Below are 18,754 nucleotides of genomic sequence, written 5' to 3'. Positions count from 1 at the left end.
ATCACTCCTGATGATATTTTTACATCGGCATTAACACACTGATAACCAAATTGTTGCAAACACACTTTAATCTGGGGATCCATTTCCAACAGCTCATAAACCATGCTCGTCAAAGCAGAATATCAACATACGTGAAGAACAGTTTTGCCCTTTTTTTTTATTGCTAAGCGACGTGTGGCTACAAGAAGCAGGTCCAGCAAACTTCTTATCTGTCGTAAAAAATAAATGGATTTCTGTTCCAAACCCAGGTCACGGCTGACTCGTACTCATCTAGTGGTTGTTTGGCACACTTATTAAACGTTAACTCATTGACATGAAAACACATGTTTACAGCATGGAAAGTAGGTCGTGGTCAAAATGAAGATGAACATGCAACTCCCAAGTTTGACCTGTAGGTGGTGCCAGATACTCACGATTTCACCCGCGTTACTTTAACGTCACAATTTCTCGTTCCAACATCGCTTTCTACGGGGATTATTCGTGCGTCAATAACTTTTGAGTGTTATCTAGCAAACGATAAATAGTTTTGTTTAATGTCGCTCAATTTCAGTCTTACTTGTAAACAAGTTGGCCACGAATAGCGACTATGCTCAGATGTTGCGTAAGCAGCAACTACAGTGTTATTTCAGTAACTATTCAGACTGCAATGGTGCACACATGCTCACCCAATCAAACATCAATTAAAACAGTAAAAAGTATAAATAACAAAACAGTAATCACTCAAATGATTGTGTCTTGACGGTCACTTTCTTTCTGGATTTTGTTTTTTTTAAAGTCACTGCCAATCGATTTATAGAAGATTCTTTAGAATCATCACAAATATAAGGTGCTCGATATCAGCTGGAATACAAATTCAAATATTTAAGGAGTGATGAGTCGCGCACAGACTGGAGTCGTTTCAACTTCCTGAAAGCACAACAACTTCAAAGAAGAAAACATCGGACTCCTGTGTGGTCGTTTGCAACGACGATGGCACTCGACGGGTGAAGCGGGGAAGGTTTTTTCAAGATGGATGCTCACGCTCAATGCAGCAGCTCATACTTTCCAAGTGAGTGTTTTTTATGTCTCTCACGCAGACAAAGAGTTTCTGGGAGAGATTCACGAGTGATGTTGAGAATCTTCATATCGACCCTGGATCATCGTCTTCAGCAAAGGTCCGACCTTCAGACAAACACAGGACCGTGTTAAACCTTCATGATACCCACAATGCACTGCAACAATGGATACTTATGCGGTGTCTCAAATTGCATACTTGCGTGCTCAAAGTTAGTATTTTTAGTGCATAAGTCCATCCCAATTCTTAGTATGCGAAATTTAGCGCGCCATGCACGCTAAATTGGTGTACTACGCCCACAAAACCGAGTATGGTTTGATGGACACTAACCACCCTAAACGTCCGCCATCTTAGTGACGTTGTAAACGGAAGTTACGTCATATATATATATATATATTCATATACTTACAGGTTCATATTCAGCAGCAGTAGGAGAATGACACGTCTTCGGTGCTGATACCAGCTTAAATATCTAGCGAATATTTCGATTCTCATATTTTTTCTTTATTTCTTCTTCCAAACTTGCAAAACATGCTGCCAGCAGGTGTCGATAGCGTTCAAATGGCTGGTTGAAACATCGTTAAATATAAGTAGAAGAAGAAGCTGTCGCATCGTTTCCGGTTAGTGAGTAGCGGCAGTGTTTGATTTTAGACATACTATCTGTTGAGAATTTGCGTACTTGTTAGTACGTACACTATCCTGATGCATACTAGCTTCTAGTATACTAAGAGAAGTATGCGATTTGAGACACAGCATTAGTCAAAAACATGTTTTCTACTAGGATACATCATTCTATATTGTCCCATTTTACAACTTGGCACACTTATTTCCTCTCAGTCTGCCAAGTTTTTTTTATATCTCCTTGGTCTAAATCAGGTGTTCTAGAAATATTCACATTAACTGGGTTGTCAGAGGGGTCAGCGAGCTCCGGGGAGAGCAGCTGACCTACATGTGGTTTCCTAAAAAGTGTCTTCTAAGAGCTTCGGAACAACACAGAGAAAAGCTTTACTTCATGCGGGTCACCCAGCGCTTCTCCCAGCATCTTCTCGATGTTCCTCATGATGGCCACTTTCTGATGAGCCTGTAGAGGGTATTCTATCCTTTTGGGCGTGGGTGCTCCCTGAATGGAGGACGTCTGGTTATTTTAAATCAACCGCAGATGCCCCGAGAAACAGGAGTCGACTTACTTTGTACCAAAAGTTAACAGTGACGGTCACTCCGCCATTCAGAAGCGACTCGATGTGATGCCACCTGCAAGATAAATGAAATCTTAGGAAATAATAAGATGAAAAGTAACTTTTTTTTCTTATTGTAAACACATTTGTTAATTACAATCAATTCCAAATTCCTATTTCTTAAAATAGAAAAAACATTGATTAAAACACACACAATTTAAATCTCAATTTAAGAAAAGATTCCAAATACACATCTGACCACAAAGAGCTGTGATGTCAATATCAATGATCTTAGTGAACTAAATTTGTTCAGTTAAAGGGCAACGAATGTGTTGATTTAATTAACTAAGTAAAAGTTATTCGTAAACGGAACCATCAGCAGATTCTGATCCACAGACCTCAGAGCCCGAGCTGGGGTGTAAGGCTGGATCAGATCACTGATGTAAGGTCTGACCATGAATAGATCTGAAAGTAAGAACCTTAAAGAAAGCTTAAGAAATTAAAAATTGATCCTGAAAGAAACTGGCAGCCAGTGAAGAGTTTTAAGGATCGGGGAAATGTGAGTTCTTCTACTAGAGCGGGTCAGAATTCTCGCTGGGAATCTTAAATAGATGTTGGACTCCATTGTACTCATCAGCATGTCTCCGTTTGTACAAAACTCTCTTTTTGGTAAAATATTTACGTTAAATAATGTGCTTAAGCCCCCCTTACTGGAGATGAAATCTTGTTGACTATGACCACACCCACTCTTCTGTGATTGGTCAAGTGTTAAGGTTTGTCACTGCACGTCATCAATCTACCTGTGAGGTCTCCACCTCCAAGGGACTCGTTGTATAAACAATCACAACAACATGATTACAGCTGGCTGGAGGAGGAGTGAAGCCATTATTACATCATAACGGACTTCCCTCTCGTAACCTCTCGTTTGCCAATATTTCAGACGAACGTTACAATGTAATAACTTGATTAGTTGCCTTTTAAAGTTGAACGTCACTTTGAACACAACTTGGATACTTGAAACTAAAAACATGACGGACCAGTCACAGTGTTCTGCAGAAGGATAGGAAGGAAAATAAAAAAAGGATAAACAACAGTAAGTGTGATAACCCTTCAGTGAGGTAACTGATTCGTGGCAGAAATAGGCCTTAACTAATAACACAGGGACTTTAAAATCCCATTTAACTGAACACAATAGTTCCACAGTGTCATCTTACCAATACATCGGGATGTAAAGAACATCTCCAGGTCCCACGATTGCTTCATAGCCGACTACGTTTTTAAAGTTGGGAAACTTCTGATAGTCTGGATTATCGAAGTCAACCTGGGAAAAAAAATGAATATTCAAAATAAAAGCATTTATTATGATTTTGCAAACGCAATTTTTTTTTTTTTTTTTTTTTTAATCGTCAGAACAAAATGACCGTCACATTTAACACATTTCCAAAACTGTTAACAAACCTTTATCACACAACTAATTATTTAGATAACTTTAAATTCAAAAGCTCACATTTTAATCCAAACACTAGTTTTCAAAATAAAAGACTACACTAACACAGAACCAAACACCAACACCTATTATCTTCCATCAGAAACCTTCAATCACATAACACTGTCATAAACAACACCAGTTGTTCTTTTGTCCATTATTTTCGCTGCCAATCTTTTGAACCTCTAACAAGTCTGGGGTATTTTATTTGCTGTAGAAGTTGTAGATGTAAACTTTTTTTTTTTTATAGCAAAGATTCAGTTGAAATGAGGTGATGAGGTGATGAAAAAAAACATACAAAATAAGTCTGTCTTTGTGAAAGAAATGCCGCAGAAAATTGCTTTTTAAATTACTATTGTGTAGTGTGGCTACATAGACTAAAGAAAAATGACTTGTTTCCATTATTTGATCAATATACATAACTTCAATGAGTTGCTCAATTACAATTAGTTAAAAGGAAGGAAGTAATTTAATGGAGTAAACTGTTGCTCACTTCAACATTATCCTAACAGGTTACATTTAGAACTTGAAGTTTTCTTTTCAGACCTTTTTTTATTTAACCAGATAAAAGACCCATTGAGATCAAGATCTCTTTTAAAAGTGCGACCTGGCCAAGAAAGGCAGCAGCACACATCGTAGTTGAACAAAACACATGTAAAAAACGTAATTAAGTGAGGGAGTTGTGGTCACAGTAACAATTTAAAAACCTTCTTCAGTGAATCTCAGTCGTCTCTCTTTTAAGGCGGAGCGGAAAGCTTCCAATGAAATGAAAGTCTATTCCATGAAGACGGGGCAGAGAAACTGAAAGACCTTCTGTTTAATTTTCAATGTTCAATGTTTCAACGCAGACTGACATTGGGAAAACAGTGTGAAGAGTTTTGGAAATGTGTGAAGTATTGGTAATTGTGTTCTTACGAATGTAAAAAAAAAAAAAGGAAACGTTTTTAATTTCTTTCTCTTTAACTTAAGAAAGGAAATGGAATATTAAAAAAAAATGTAATTTGAAGCCAAATTATGGACACGTCCTTTAATCATTTGATGGAAGATATTTAGTTTGTTTCAACATGTTCAATTTAAAATGAAAAAAATCCAATCCAATTTCTTCATCATAAAATATTTTAAAATAGCTTGAAGCCTCACTTGACTCTGTCGGTCACAGGGGTGATGCACTGGATATGGATAGAGACACTCGAACTGGTCTGGGGAAAAGAGGAGGCACCTCTTCTGACCTTTGATCTGTGCAAAAAAGTTCTGCTGCTCATCATAATGTGCAGGTGTCACATTACCTGGAGAAAACCACCATAAACACAGGTTACTTCGAGAGGTTCTTCCTCACACTCGACCGGCAACTCACCCTCCATGCCTATGAGCAGCAGGTTGGATGTCAGCTGTCCCCAGTTCCTCTTGGCTTGCTGCTTGTTGATCCAGTTCCAGTTGAAGCCAAGAAAGTCAACAACTATTTTCTTACCCACGGTGTCATTCAAAGTCTGCTGCAGATACACCCTTTAAAAAGCCCCGCGAGGGAATCACATTTAGCTTGTCTACTGGCAACAACAGCTCAAGTGATAAATTATATATTATAAATTCTTGTGTGAATTAAGCAGAATTAGAGAATTGCTTGAAACTATTAAAAAATAAAAAGATGCATACCTCTCTTGCCCTCCTAGAGTTTCCATCTCCTGCATTTTGTCAACAAAGTCAGAGAATTTCATTTCCATCCGTCGGGATTTTGGGACAAAGTTGTCAAAATGAGCCATTTTCTTCTCGTCGTAATAGAGAAACTTGTGACTCTCCGCCGTGTAAACAGAGAAATCTCCATCGCCAATGTTCTCTTGAAGGTAATCAATGTCCCACTTCAGCGCTGGATACACAAGGTTGGTGTCTGTTAACACGACCGGCTCCTGTAAAAACACACAGAGACGGAACATCACGATCAGGTAATGAGAGCCTCAGGCAAAGTCGGTTTTATTCTGTGATCTGAATTCTAATAAGATTCCTCATCCAGCTAAATAAACTTTCATTAGCTATAAAGGATAAATGCAACACATTGTTTGATGTCGTCTGAATAATTATTTTTATAGCTCAATATGTTATACCTCCTGCATCATATGTTATATTACCTTGTTTTGTAACAAGGTAATATAACATATATTTCAATGGATTTCCTACGATGGATAAAGATTTAATGCAACTTTGAAAACTTCAATGGCTCAGGATTGTTTAGCAATACAGAGCATCAAATTAAATGTGGTCACTTTTCTGAACTTGATGATTATCCAAGATTTTGATTCATAAGTAAATTTTCTGTGCCGCTTTTTCCAGTTTCTTTGGGGTGGGGGACACCCTAGAAAAGACACCAGTCTGTCACAGGGAACTCAAAGACATACAACCATTTACACACACACCTACACTCATACCAACAGACAACTTCCCTTGAAGAACACACAAACACAATAACTCAATAGCTCAGTGTACTTGCTGTGCCATTGGATTTCTATGGGTTATGTTTTCTAGGTAGTAGTTTGTGAGGCGGATTCATGTCACGCCACAGAAATTGTTTCTCACTCGACCCAGGAGGGAGTTTGGTGTTTCTCTAGAGGTGCTAGAGAAGAACTAATGTAAAAAAAAAAAAAAAAGATCTCCTGACTCCCTCACATGATTCAAATGTTGAAATCTTCCTCTCTAAGATGCAGTAAATCCCTCATCATGACCATGTTTTGAAATAAGTACTTTATAAAGTTTGAAATCTCTGTCTGAAATCTCGGCGAACAAGAGGTTACGAAAGCGGAGTCTGTTATGCGTTATAATGGCTTCACTCCTCCTCCAGCCAGCTGAAAACATGCCTGCTTTGTTTATACGACGAGTCCGTTGGAGGTGGAGACTTCTGAGAATGATGACGCGTGGTGACAAACCTCAATGATTAAACAATCATAAATTGCTCGTTTATACTTCGAAACTGTATTCTGTACTCGTTTGTGTCGTTAAAATTGAGGCTAATATTCGTGTAAAGGTGTGCAAATATTAAATATCCTGCTGAACTGGCCGATAACATTATGACTTTGCAATTAAACTTGTTGACATGAAATAAAAACAAGGTTAAGTGAGAAAAAACGAAACGACAGAAACGTTAGAAATGACACCAACATGATGCGTTATTACGTTTTTACCTCGTTGTTTATCAGCATCTCAGCTCTCGGGTCCGTGTGCGAGAGCCTGGGGATGGGTTTGGTTGGGAACGGGTACCGTCTTAGCTGCGCCTCATCCCACCCTCGGGTCTCGGTGTCAGACAGTCCGAGTCCTGCTGCTCCTGCAGCGGCGTCAGGCTCTGCGACAGTCGCCGCCGCCATGGTTTGTTTGTCCGCCAGCCTCGAGAAAAACACGGGCTTCTCACGCCAGACTCGCTTCTGTCGCGCCACAGGGTGACGGTACCAACATTCCCATTCACAGGACTGCGGTGGTACCGGGAGGGCGACACCGGGCTCGGATCGGTGGGTGTTTACACGGCGAGAAACTCCGAGTCAGAGAGAAACTTCCTTCTTTACGCATTTGGTAGCAGACAGCGACACCTGCTGGATCGGCGAATCACACAGCATTACGCCGACAGGTGCTCTTGTGAGATTTAAAATGACTTTTCAATGAGTTTTTGACTACATGACCTTGTGGAATAATGCAGACACACACGTTGAGTTAATTTATTAAAGTAGGTTTGGTTTGAAATGTGTGCAGCTTTCCCTTTATTTTCTGAGACACTTGTGTTTTCTCTGTGTTGTCTTGACCTTTTAAGTATTTATTTTATTGGGTATTTTTTTAAATTGTTTAAGTGCTTTGTGACCCTGGTCTTGTCTTGAAAAGCTTACTTACTTACTTATAAATGACTATATACTTATTGTGTTTAAGATTTTACATCAATCCTCTCTTTCTTTCTGAAGTCAGCATATGAATTTTTGTATATGTTGTCCTGTGATTTAAATTGAATACCATTCTCTATTTTATTGTACAATAAGATATGACTTAAACTATAATAATGCTATAAATGTAGCAGTTTACAAAAACAATGACTAAACACATTATATGAGACATAGAGTAAATGTATTAGAAATAATACATTAAAAAAAGCACAATACAACTCTAATAAATCAATAGCAATCATGTTAATTAAATAATAAACACAATAAACCCTAATAAATATATATAATTATATTTTATAAAGATTATAAAATAAAATAAATAAACAACAATCCTACATTACATCACATGCGAACAGGAGTTTATAAGGGGGTGGGGTGGTTAGAACACTTGGGTTACAAAGACAATTATATAGATTTTATTTTTTTATTTTTTTAATTATATAGTCCACCTTCAGTTGAGTAAAAGGAGCAACAACTCCTTCCTTCCTGCAGTGTGAACATATAAGTCTGAAATTGTTCATAATTGTCTTTTGGAAAGTTTTTTTTCTTACTTGCTGAGCTAGAAGCTAAAGTGATAAACGTGGTTCTTCATCAATGTTATACAGACACATAAACACAATCTCTTTTTATTTTAGTTTTATTCTGTAATGCCACCGCAACAAATTACACTGTTCTGATATATATTACATATTTTTTTATATTCTCGCTCTATGATCTTTGTAAGTTTAAAATTGCACTTTTAAGTACATAAATACACATTTTTATTTAAAGATTAGTGACACACAAGTGCTTACCTGCCTTGTGTGCTCAAGAATCAGACATTTATTGCTGCTGACAGACTGTAATATCAGTGAGTCTTCCAGAAAATGAAACACAAACAATCAGAAATGCCATGAAACTTTCACAATATTGTAGGTGTTCTTGCAAGTTGGTCTTTGTCTGAATCCCCTCCCCGGGGACTCTTCTGGACTCCCTGCTGGGTTCCCATGCTCTGTGTTTCCTGTGTAGATCCATGAGATGAGCCGGGCTGATCCCTCTGATGCTCCGGTCCCCTCCATTCATCACAGACACCCACTGACAGGAGATTGACCACCCCTGTGAGCCTGAAGCAGCCGCTATCTCAATTCTGCTGTTGGCAACAAACACACACACACTACTGCTCTTTTGAACGAAGAGCAACAGAGACAAGACATGCAAAATGTAAAATTATTCTATGTCTATGTGAGAGATATTTAAAGATTCTTAAACTAATATTTATTATAAATAAATATCTTTACACATGAGTCAGGAGAGGATTTTATCACGTTGTAATGATTAATTTGGGTTTATTTTGGGTTCAGTAAATAAGCCTTGTTATGACGTTGATGTGTTTCCGCCTGTTTAAATACCAGTGAAGTTCACAAAAGCTGATGAGAAAAATGCCACTTGTCTTTCCTCGGCTATGTTGGCTTTCTCTCACATTCATACTGACCCTCGCCCTTGTAGGTGTTGTAGGTCCAAAACCTCTAAGCCCCAAATCCTATTAGTCAAGGATTCTCTCAAGTATTTTAAGTAGTTTCCTCTTTTCTTTTTTTTTTTTTACTGAGTTATAGTTATATCACCAGTGGTCTTTCATTTTTTATGAAATGGTTAATTATAAAGTAAAAATGCTTCTGTTTAGATCTTAACTTTTAAATAAAGTCTTTTTAAATATAACAATTTTAAATCTACATGTTTAGAATGTGGAAATTTTTTTAGGAACAGGTGTTACACGCATTAAATGTATTACTAATTAATTTGATGATAAAAGAGGTAAAAATTTGATTTTTTCCGACAGTTATCTTGTTTTCAATCTTGTCCAAAATGAATCTTTGATTCTATCATTTGTGTTTAGATTTTTGGTGTTTGGATGTTTCAAGAATTGCAATATTATTGTGTTGTTTTCTTCCAACACAAATTAAATAGAGCGAAACATATATTTTCATAAATTATATATATGATAGATATTCTATTATTAAAGCACTCCCACCAGTCCTAAAATGCACAGTTGCATCTCTTTTTTAATTTGTATTAAGAATTAATTAATAATAACAATGGAATTAAATGATGTGGGAAAATATATACATGTCTAATTGTTAAACACATTGAATATTATAAATACATGTAATTAAAAGCCAGTTAGATATGCATCAGCTTGAGGATCTATCTCAATTAAAAACAAATTTATCTTGTGTTTAACAAAGTGACATTGTGTAGAATCTGTGGGAGAACACCTGCTCATAAACCCAGCACTTCCTGTCTGCTGTCGTGTCTCTTCTCACCATCTCACGCTCATGTGTTTCTTGAGGAATCGGAGGTGACAGCGCCGGCCAGAGGGATGCGGGTTCAGATCCTGCGGTCGGAGGTCGTGTCACTCCCTGGGTGGGGTGAAATGGTGTTGTGTCTGAGTCGTGACGAGCATAAACTGCGGCCTGAAGTGTGTGCCCATGTTCACGGGTCGCCTTGAGCTGTGAGATCCTGTATTTGAAAAAATGAAGAAAGGAATAGAGGGATTAAGAAAAAAAAAATCAATGTTTTTAAAGGTGTACACCTCGGAGCTACACGGCCATGTGAGTCACGAGAAAGTTGGTTTTATGGACATAGAAATAAAGATTATTGAAATGTAATACTTATACTTAATGTAACATTAATGAGAATAATGTTACATTAATAATGTTACATGATTCTGGATTTTTCCCTACAATCCTTAAAGTAATAGTAAGTGATAAGGGTTGGGATTATTTTCAGACTAATCTGTTCCTTTTTTGAGTTTTAGACAAAAATATTTGTTCATTTTAATGTAGCGACTGGAGCTCAGTTGTCTTCGTCTTCATCTCCGTCCAAAAAGACACTTGAAAACATCCAAAAGTTATTTCTTTAAAACGTAATATATACAAACTTATTTAATTTTTTTTCTGAAGAAAACAGGTTTCAATAATATAGAATATAATTAGATGTTGTATTGATCTATTGAAATGTATTTACAGGTCAACTTATGTTAAATTACAACTTTCCTGACTCACTCACATGTTTCAAATGTTGAAGTCTTCCTCTCCAAGATGCAGTAAGTCTCTCATCATGACCCTGTTTTAAACTTATTACTTAAGTTCTCCTCTGAAATCTGGGCGAACGAGAGGTTACGAGAGAGGAGTCCATTCTGAAGTAATAATGGCTTCACTCCTCCTCCAGCCAGCTGTAATCACGCCTCGCTTTGTTAATACAACAAGTCCCTTGGAGGTTGAGGCTTCCTGGGTTGATGATGTGCGGTGACAAACCTTGATGCTTGACCAATCATAGCAAAGTGGGTGAGGTTATGGTGACCAAGATTTCATCTCCAGAAAAACAAAGTGTTGCACCACCACACCAGGAACCTGAACAAGAAATACCAAAATAATATAAAACTGTAAAAAAAAAGGTGATAAACCAGATGTATTTGCAGTTTATATATGGTAGGCTGTCGACACACCAGGTTTGTTGCCCTAATTAAAAATGAATTGCAAGATCTTCAGAGTACTCAAGGCAACCTCTTGGTGTGCCGCTTTGTTGCAGCGGAGGTTGAATTCACCCCCCAGCCGGGGGTCCGTAGAGGAGGTAGGAATTTTGATCATGATCATCATTTGTTAAATAAGATGTCAACAAGGTGGTTCCTTGACACGTTATTGAGCAGAAGGAGGAAGGTGCAGAAATGAACACCCCCTTCTCAATGGGCCGTCTAATCTCCCCTTTCACGTGTCGTCTCTCCTGAGGGGTACGAGCCGCCATGTGCTTGTGCGCCACCGCCTGGCATCGGTCGCGCACAGGTGGGGTAAAGATCCTGGCAAGCATGTGTTTATAAAAACCCACTTGTCTCGGGCACAATACTTGAACTAACTTCTTTTGAGGGAACAGTGTGAATCTGAGCAAAGCCTTTTCCCAAAGTCCTTAAGAAGGCGACAGTCCATTGAGAGAGGAGGAGAAGGGATTACCTTCCTCAACAGCGGTGCATTTCCGAGAGAGCTGATTAGCTCTGCATTTATTGTTAAATCGAGCAAAGGCAGGCCCTAGAGGAGTGAAAGGATCCAAATAGGTGGGCCCAGAAATAAAACAGCCGCAGGAAGCCTTACACAGACGGCCCCAAAGTTTTCCCAACATTTCTTTCCCCCACTCCTAAGGAGGTGCGGTGTGAAAAAGGAGATTAGCATACAAAATTAGAGGCGGGATGATTTTTAAGGGCGACCTGCCTTCATGCCCCGCACCCCCAGGCCCTTCTCTGTCTGGACAAAGTTAATTAAACTAGTATTAAACAGTAAAGAAACTTCCAAGTACTTAGGAGTTAGAGGGGTTTTCTTTAAGGATTATCGTGACGAGGGAGAGATCGGGAGGTATTTGTTGAGGCGAAATTGAGAAAGATGTGCTCAGAGGAAGAATAGCTCGCCATTCTATCCTGGTCCATAGTATCCTTACACTGCTGAGAAGCACACAGAAGAAGAGGTTTACTCTCTAACCGTCACGCTCACAAATGAGAGGCGAAGAAAAGACCATATCGAGTGTTTTATTGTTCTTTCATTCCAGAAAACAAACCTAACAAACAGACGACAAAGAAACGCTGTGCAATAAATTAACAATGTACAGAACAAAGTGCTTCATTTTATATACAATTAAATACATTTGGGGGGAGGTCCGATAACAAAAGGTGGTTTTCTCTTCTATAATGAAAGCAAGTTGTTTCACTTTTTGAGATATAAGTTCAGAAAGAAACTGGGAGTAGTAGATCGGTGGTAAAGAAGAGAGTGCACCTTAAAATTATTTGAAATTTAGTGGGAAATAAAAGTATGTTACGCAGCATGTGACACACAGGCGAGAACCTTTGAGGAAACAAAGACAGTAATATTAGCTGAAACAAACATTTATCTTTGGGCCTACAGACACAGCAAGAAGATTCAAACCTAATTTATATTCTCTTATATAGGAAGAAGTGAAATATGAGGCTCTTGGTCTGGATAAAATATGTACTTTCCTCAATTTTATTTTGTTTAATAATCAGTCCCAACACTCAACCTCCAAATCCCACAATGAATTGATTGCAGCAGTCGAGGCTCCGGTCAAACACTAACCTTTCTTTATCAATTTGGTTTAGCGGGACAACCTGGAGACACAAGCTACTGTAGAAATTGACCAAGTAGCTCATGGTTCACAGTCTCTTTCCTCTACTGGTCTGTTGTTAAAAGCTGCTCTAAATGCATGATAATAAATAATCAATACTGGAAAAAGGATATAGAACAATGTCGGATGAAGGTCCAAAATGCTGTAAAAGTGTAAAAAAATATATGTATAAGAGAAGTTAAGAAAGATGCTTAGTGTTTCCTCCTCAGTCTGAGGTTCTTCCTGCGGTTCTCGTTCTTCTTTCTCTGCCCTCCTTTCTTCACACAGAAGTACTTGATGACCGTCTTTCTGCATTGCTCGCACTTGACCGCACAGCACCAGTGGAATTTACAATTACAGCTCGAGACCGTCTCCGCCTTTTGCTCCTCCACGGCGAGCCCACACTCGCCACATAACCTCTTGCAGCTCCGCTTCTCCCACTTGCTCAGGTTCTTGCCCTTCTTGATGCACTCGCGGCCCTCCATGCCCGGCAGGCCCAGCGTTCGGTTTTCCAGGCAGTAGTCGGGGGAGTTTTCCAAATGGACCAGTTCCTTACGGGAGATGGAGCTGAAGGTGTCGGCTATGGCCCCCCGGCTGGCGGCGCTGTTCCCGGCCCCGCGCAGGAGGTCCACCTTCAGGGCTCGGTTGTACTTCTCCTTCAGGTAGTTGCCCACCTCCCTGAACTCCGGCAGCTGCAGCCAGCATGTTTGCGTGGTGCAGCTTCCTGACACGCCGTGACATTTGCAAGTTCTTTGCATGGTTCCCTTCACCGCCTGCAGTGAAAACAAGGACGCATCAATGTAGCATCTTTCACTTTAAATGAAGTACGATAAAAACTTTCTAAATTCACAGCTTTAGAATGTACTGCAGATTTATTTATTTATTTATGTCAATTAAATATATACTATGGATTTAAATAGAACTAGTATTTGTTTTATTTATTATTTACTGGTAACATACAGTTTATTATTTAAGGATATGATACATTAAAGTGATTGCAACCATTGTATCATTTTGTACTTTTTAATCTCTATTTTTTAATTGCCATCCACCTGAGATTGTTCTCTAAACTTCTGTTGCAGTGCGAGGTAGGTGGTCTTCTACCATCGATAGACACCAACTTTTGAGCCATTGATAAAAAATGTTGACGATGTAAGGAATTATTTGTCCTTTGTAACTAGGAATGAAAGGGTTTGGCACGAATGTAGCTTCTTAAACGTTAAAATTTAATTGAAATCAAATCAATTACTAGCTCAATTGCCAAAGATCACAACCTAAACTCACTCACACATCTTAACCACATAAATACAATAAATCGTTTCAATTTCAATTTTAAAAAAAGAGGTGAAATAAATTAAATAAATGAATAATAAATGTGATGATTTTGATCATGAACTTTCCAATTATCAGGATAATAAATATGTCAAAGGATTTAAATGAAGTTCAGGAATGTGTCCATTGTGTTTTGATTGATGTGTTGTCAAATTATAGATTTGTATTGATAGGACATCCTTGTTAATCGGGACAAAGGATGTATACATTGGCAGGAAGAAATGATAGCTTCTCCGCTGAGTTCCTTTGTCATCCTCAGTGTTTCCTGACTTCGGACGACACAACACAGCTGTCAGCTGAAAAGAGATGAGGCTGAATCAAAGTTTCACATCGAGCCTCTTTTGTCACCCGAGAAGAAACGCGAGTATTTATTTAACGTGTTCATTATCAACATGTTTTCTCGTGTGAGGAGTCCCAACCGAGAGTTCTATTGACCGGAGAAATGAGAAAGGTTTTTTTTTCTCTCTTTCTATCCCCATTTTTTTCTGTTACAATGATGCTCCAGGTGCCATGGGGATCCAAGGGCTCATCGGGGGGGAGCAAAGGCACCGTAAACAAAGAGCACTTCAGCTGCACGCCTGTGGTCCCCTCAGTCTCCCTCAGGGCCAGACAAAGACCAACATAAATGTAGGATCCTTATTACAAGAATAAAAACTAAACACTTATTTAAAAAGCAGCATAATGCACGCTGCAGTGCCATGTCTGGCTCCCCTGGATCTCCAATTAAGCTTGCACCAGTGATCCTGAGATGTTGAGTCATAAAGGGCTTTCAGGATTGGTAAAATGGGCCCTTCTGTTACACCGAGTTCACTGTTTTTATAGGGGATGAGTGGCACCTCACTCTTCGCATTATGAAAAGGACGCTTGGGTGGCGCACTCGGGATAATTTGAACTCTAAAGGTGCTTCATAGCTCGACTACCTTCCGGGGTCCGGCAACTTTTCTCTTCAGCACAAGACAAACAAGCGTGAGGGTGAAAACTACTGTACCTTGCGTCCTGCTTCGTTGTTGTGTAGGTTCATGGCAGCTCGGGCATCTTGACCGGTCTCCAGAGCGTCCACGAACTGTTTAGCGATGGCCTCGCCGAAGCCCACGTTGTCGCTGCAGCCTCCCCAGAGCCAGCCATGGCCACCTTGAAGACAAATCAAAATCAGTTAAACACGTCCACACGTTTCTGTTTCCTGCTCTGAGTTTGTTTCTCCAAACCTCGCTGTCCGTTTCTGGTGTCGTCACAACCGCAGTTGTCGAAGTCGCCAAGACTGCAGTTCCTGGTCAGCGTGTACATCACTCCTGCTGAGCTGATGGCGTGGACGAATGCTGTCTCCCGGTTTGCTGGAGACACGGAAAACGTTGTGTATCATTTCATTTGGTCCATCAGCTGTCAAAGTCTTTACTATCCAGGGGCGCCGAGAACAGGTTGCATGTACATCACTATGAGTCCTTGATAGTAGAGTAGGAGATTTATTTCATCTCTATTGCTCAAAATCGACTGATCATTATTTTCCATGACCTGATTGTTGTCATTTAATTAAATGCTCTCGAAACAGACCTGGGCAAAGTGCAACCACATGGGGCCTCTTATACAGCCTCCATGAGGCCAGAGTAAAATTGGCCGAATGGCAGTATTTGAAAGCTAATTTACTATTTTATTTGATCATTTATTTTCTACCATGATCAACTTTAAATAAGGTAAGTTTTCCCCTTTTTTCCTAAATGATTATTTCCCTTCCCTTTAAATGATTATCAAAACATTATATTCTACTTGTTTGATGGCCCCTCACGACAGTTACAAAATATAGTGTGGCCCCTGAAGAAATGAAACTGCTTCCCCTGCTCTGATCTGTTGAAATACACAGTTAATCTACACCACCTTCAAGGACAAAAACATGCTTTAGAGGCCAACATTATGAAGATACTGGACTGGTTGTGTATTGGCAGGAATCTGGCGATACGATAGATATAAAGATACAGGGTCAACGATATGATATATTGCGATACTGTAGGAAATTGGATATATTTGAAGCATAGTCGTAACTACTTCAATTGGTTTTGTAACTACTTAAAATATGTCCAAACATCGGCTTTTAAAAGTTGAGTTGATTGTATCCTCTCATCCCCAGAAATTGCCAGGATTTCGCAGGATTTCATTGTTCCTTTAGCGTCAGAGGAAGTAATGACTGATGCCATCTAACCGTGAGATTAAATGCGACACAAAAATATATTTAATATATTTGCATGTTTATTGTAAAAATAAAAACAAAACAATTATTATTTTATTAATTACATGATTTGAAATCCTCCCAAAAACTTATACTAAAACATTTTTTTCAGAGAAATTGAGAGAGTGCTGTCGAATATCAACATCTACCAAAGAGATAAAAAAAATATTTTTAGTCTTGTAAGAATCAGGATAGGTGGACTCACCACTGCGCAGACTGCTGTGTGTGGACAACTGCAGAGCTCGTTCAGGACAGTTCCAGCGATCCCATTCAAACTGGAATTTACACTCCTCAATGCCACTCTGAGCTCCCGCTGCAACACTACTGGAGTAGATCAGGTAGGCCTGCAAGACAAAAGTGAGGGAATAATGACATGTGTCAGAAATACACATTTGTCTGGAATGGTTTGTAATAATAATAATATAATGATAATCATTTAATTGGAGTGTTAGCTCCATATCAATCTTAACTTTTATGTATTTATAATATAGATATAGATCACAAGATATGTTCAAGTGTTGCTATTCCCGTGATATGAACTTAAACTTTTTTTATATAATTAGACATAACGTGACATAATGTAAGTACCTTGTTGCAGTTAACTAGATTAACAAAAATGTTTTCTTGTCAATTATGCTTCATTTCAGTTATTAGGCTAGTGGCGGGTCTCATGTGGATGTTTGCTCCATCCCTGGTTCTGGCCCGCTGCCACAACAGCTTGTTCAGACTGTGTGAACGATAATATAACTAATATGTCTCAAGAGGTCTTTGGTGAGATGAAGTACCACCTCTTTCACTGGGCTCCAGCTCAATAATGATGACCACCCACTACAGCGATGCCTGCCCTCTCCACTTCTACCTCTTAACACATTCATCCACACACACACACACACACACACAGATACACTCGCCGAAAAAAAGGTCAAGTGTACGACAGGGGAAAGAAAACAACAAAGGCCTGAGAACGCCATTGATATTTCATTATCTTCAAAGTTACACACCAGCAACACATTCTTCTCCGCAAAAGAAGAAAATATCTCTCTTTTAGGGAAGAAAAAAGGGGAGGGGAATAAAGATCAAAAGGGAGATGGCTTACCTTGGGTCCAGTCATCAAGAAATTATTCACTGACCTGGAAAAGGAGACAGCTTATTCAGTCAAGGAAGCTCAGTGTCCTTAACAAATTCCTCTGCTAACATCTCTCATTAGTGCGTCTTGTAACATGTGCAAATAGGCTGCCAGGGGCAGACCTTCACTGACGGGAGCATTAAGTGAGGAAATTGTGAGATGTGTTATTTATAAAAGAAAGTAATTTTTTTTAATTAACTTCTTTGCTTTGTAATGTGTTTGTGGCATTTATTTAGTGTTTATGTGGTTTATAGTGTTTAAACTTTACACTTTTACATTGCTGATGCATGTCCACGACCAGAAATACACAACAAAATAAAACCATTTAAAGTCTGGGAGTCCTGTGACGTTAAGATACATTTTCTCGTGCTAGGCAGTGCAGGGGGGGTTGCTGTTTGTGATGTGGTGGGGTCAGGACTGCAGACCGTGTTAATCAAGTCCACCAAGTGCCCTTCCTTCATTTATGGTCAGATATGAGGTGAAAAAAATGTTGTTGTTTTAAATAATTTTATCCAGTTCGACATTGTTGCTTGTGTCTTAGGTTGTCTTAGATATCAACATCTTTACTGTACTCGATGTGTAAACAAAATACATCTTAAACTAAAACTATATGTTGTTGTTGTTTTTTTTATTTACACTTACATACTTATAGTTGGCTCAACAATTGATTCAAATTATTTAAATCGATGTTTTAAAAACATGTTTAAAAGCCTTATTTAAATTATTTTAGGCATTTTATATAATTCTAGCCTGTTATTTGTAAAAGCCTTTTACTTAAAATGTTTATTTACCTGGAAATCACTAACTAAATCATAAAACATAGTTTAATTAGATTTGCATCGCGTTGAAATACAAATATAAGTCAATTTGAATACCTGAATATTTTTATGAGTTTGTATCGGTATGTTAATATGTTATGAATATCTGCATTGTATTTGAAAACATTTGTTCAATGTTGACTCCACAAGTATTGATAAACGTGACCGTGTTGCGTTCACTTACCACTTTTAAATTAACCAAAAAATAAGAAATTTGTTTAAAATATTGTTAATACTTTGTGAACTCACCAGCTGGAGCAGGACCTCATATGGACCAGGAGGATGAAAACGTAATAGAAAACCACCAAATGTTGGAACATCCTGACAGGTGGGGAGTCAGACGGAGGCTCAGGTCCGTCCAGAGAGGAGGAGAGACTGAGGCACATGCGGCTCCTCCACTGACTTGAGGAGGGGTCTCTGAAATGGAGCTGCTCTCGTCTCAAACAAGAGATTATCTTCTTAATTTAAGATTTTCCCCCTTTTTTACTCTCTTGGCCA

General features: G+C 38.7%; 2 protein-coding genes across 2 annotated transcripts; both read right to left on the bottom strand.

The window, feature by feature from the left end:
- Window positions 1-49: 49 nt before the first annotated feature.
- On the bottom strand, window positions 50-7,230 carry hif1an (hypoxia inducible factor 1 subunit alpha inhibitor). The gene is made up of 8 exons (XM_087802627.1): window positions 6,883-7,230; window positions 5,366-5,616; window positions 5,070-5,218; window positions 4,856-5,001; window positions 3,444-3,550; window positions 2,242-2,305; window positions 2,064-2,174; window positions 50-1,161 (listed from the first exon to the last, which is right to left on the bottom strand). The coding sequence occupies exons 1-8, from the start codon at window positions 7,060-7,062 to the stop codon at window positions 1,099-1,101; spliced, it is 1,071 nt and encodes a 356-aa protein (XP_087658753.1). The 5' UTR covers window positions 7,063-7,230; the 3' UTR covers window positions 50-1,098.
- Window positions 7,231-12,974: 5,744 nt separating this feature from the next.
- Window positions 12,975-18,607, bottom strand: wnt8b (wingless-type MMTV integration site family, member 8b). The gene is made up of 6 exons (XM_087802282.1): window positions 18,506-18,607; window positions 17,409-17,442; window positions 16,518-16,656; window positions 15,300-15,425; window positions 15,083-15,225; window positions 12,975-13,535 (listed from the first exon to the last, which is right to left on the bottom strand). Exons 1-6 carry the CDS (start codon window positions 18,574-18,576, stop codon window positions 12,975-12,977), a joined length of 1,074 nt encoding a protein of 357 aa, XP_087658408.1. The 5' UTR covers window positions 18,577-18,607.
- Between the last annotated feature and the right edge of the window lie 147 nt (window positions 18,608-18,754).

This window comes from Callionymus lyra, chromosome 11 (genome assembly GCF_982586985.1).
Source record: "Callionymus lyra chromosome 11, fCalLyr1.hap1.1, whole genome shotgun sequence".
NCBI classification, from domain to species: Eukaryota; Metazoa; Chordata; class Actinopteri; order Syngnathiformes; family Callionymidae; genus Callionymus; species Callionymus lyra.
The sequence above is the reverse complement of the archived record's forward strand: the minus strand, read 5'-3'. Positions and strand labels throughout refer to the sequence as shown.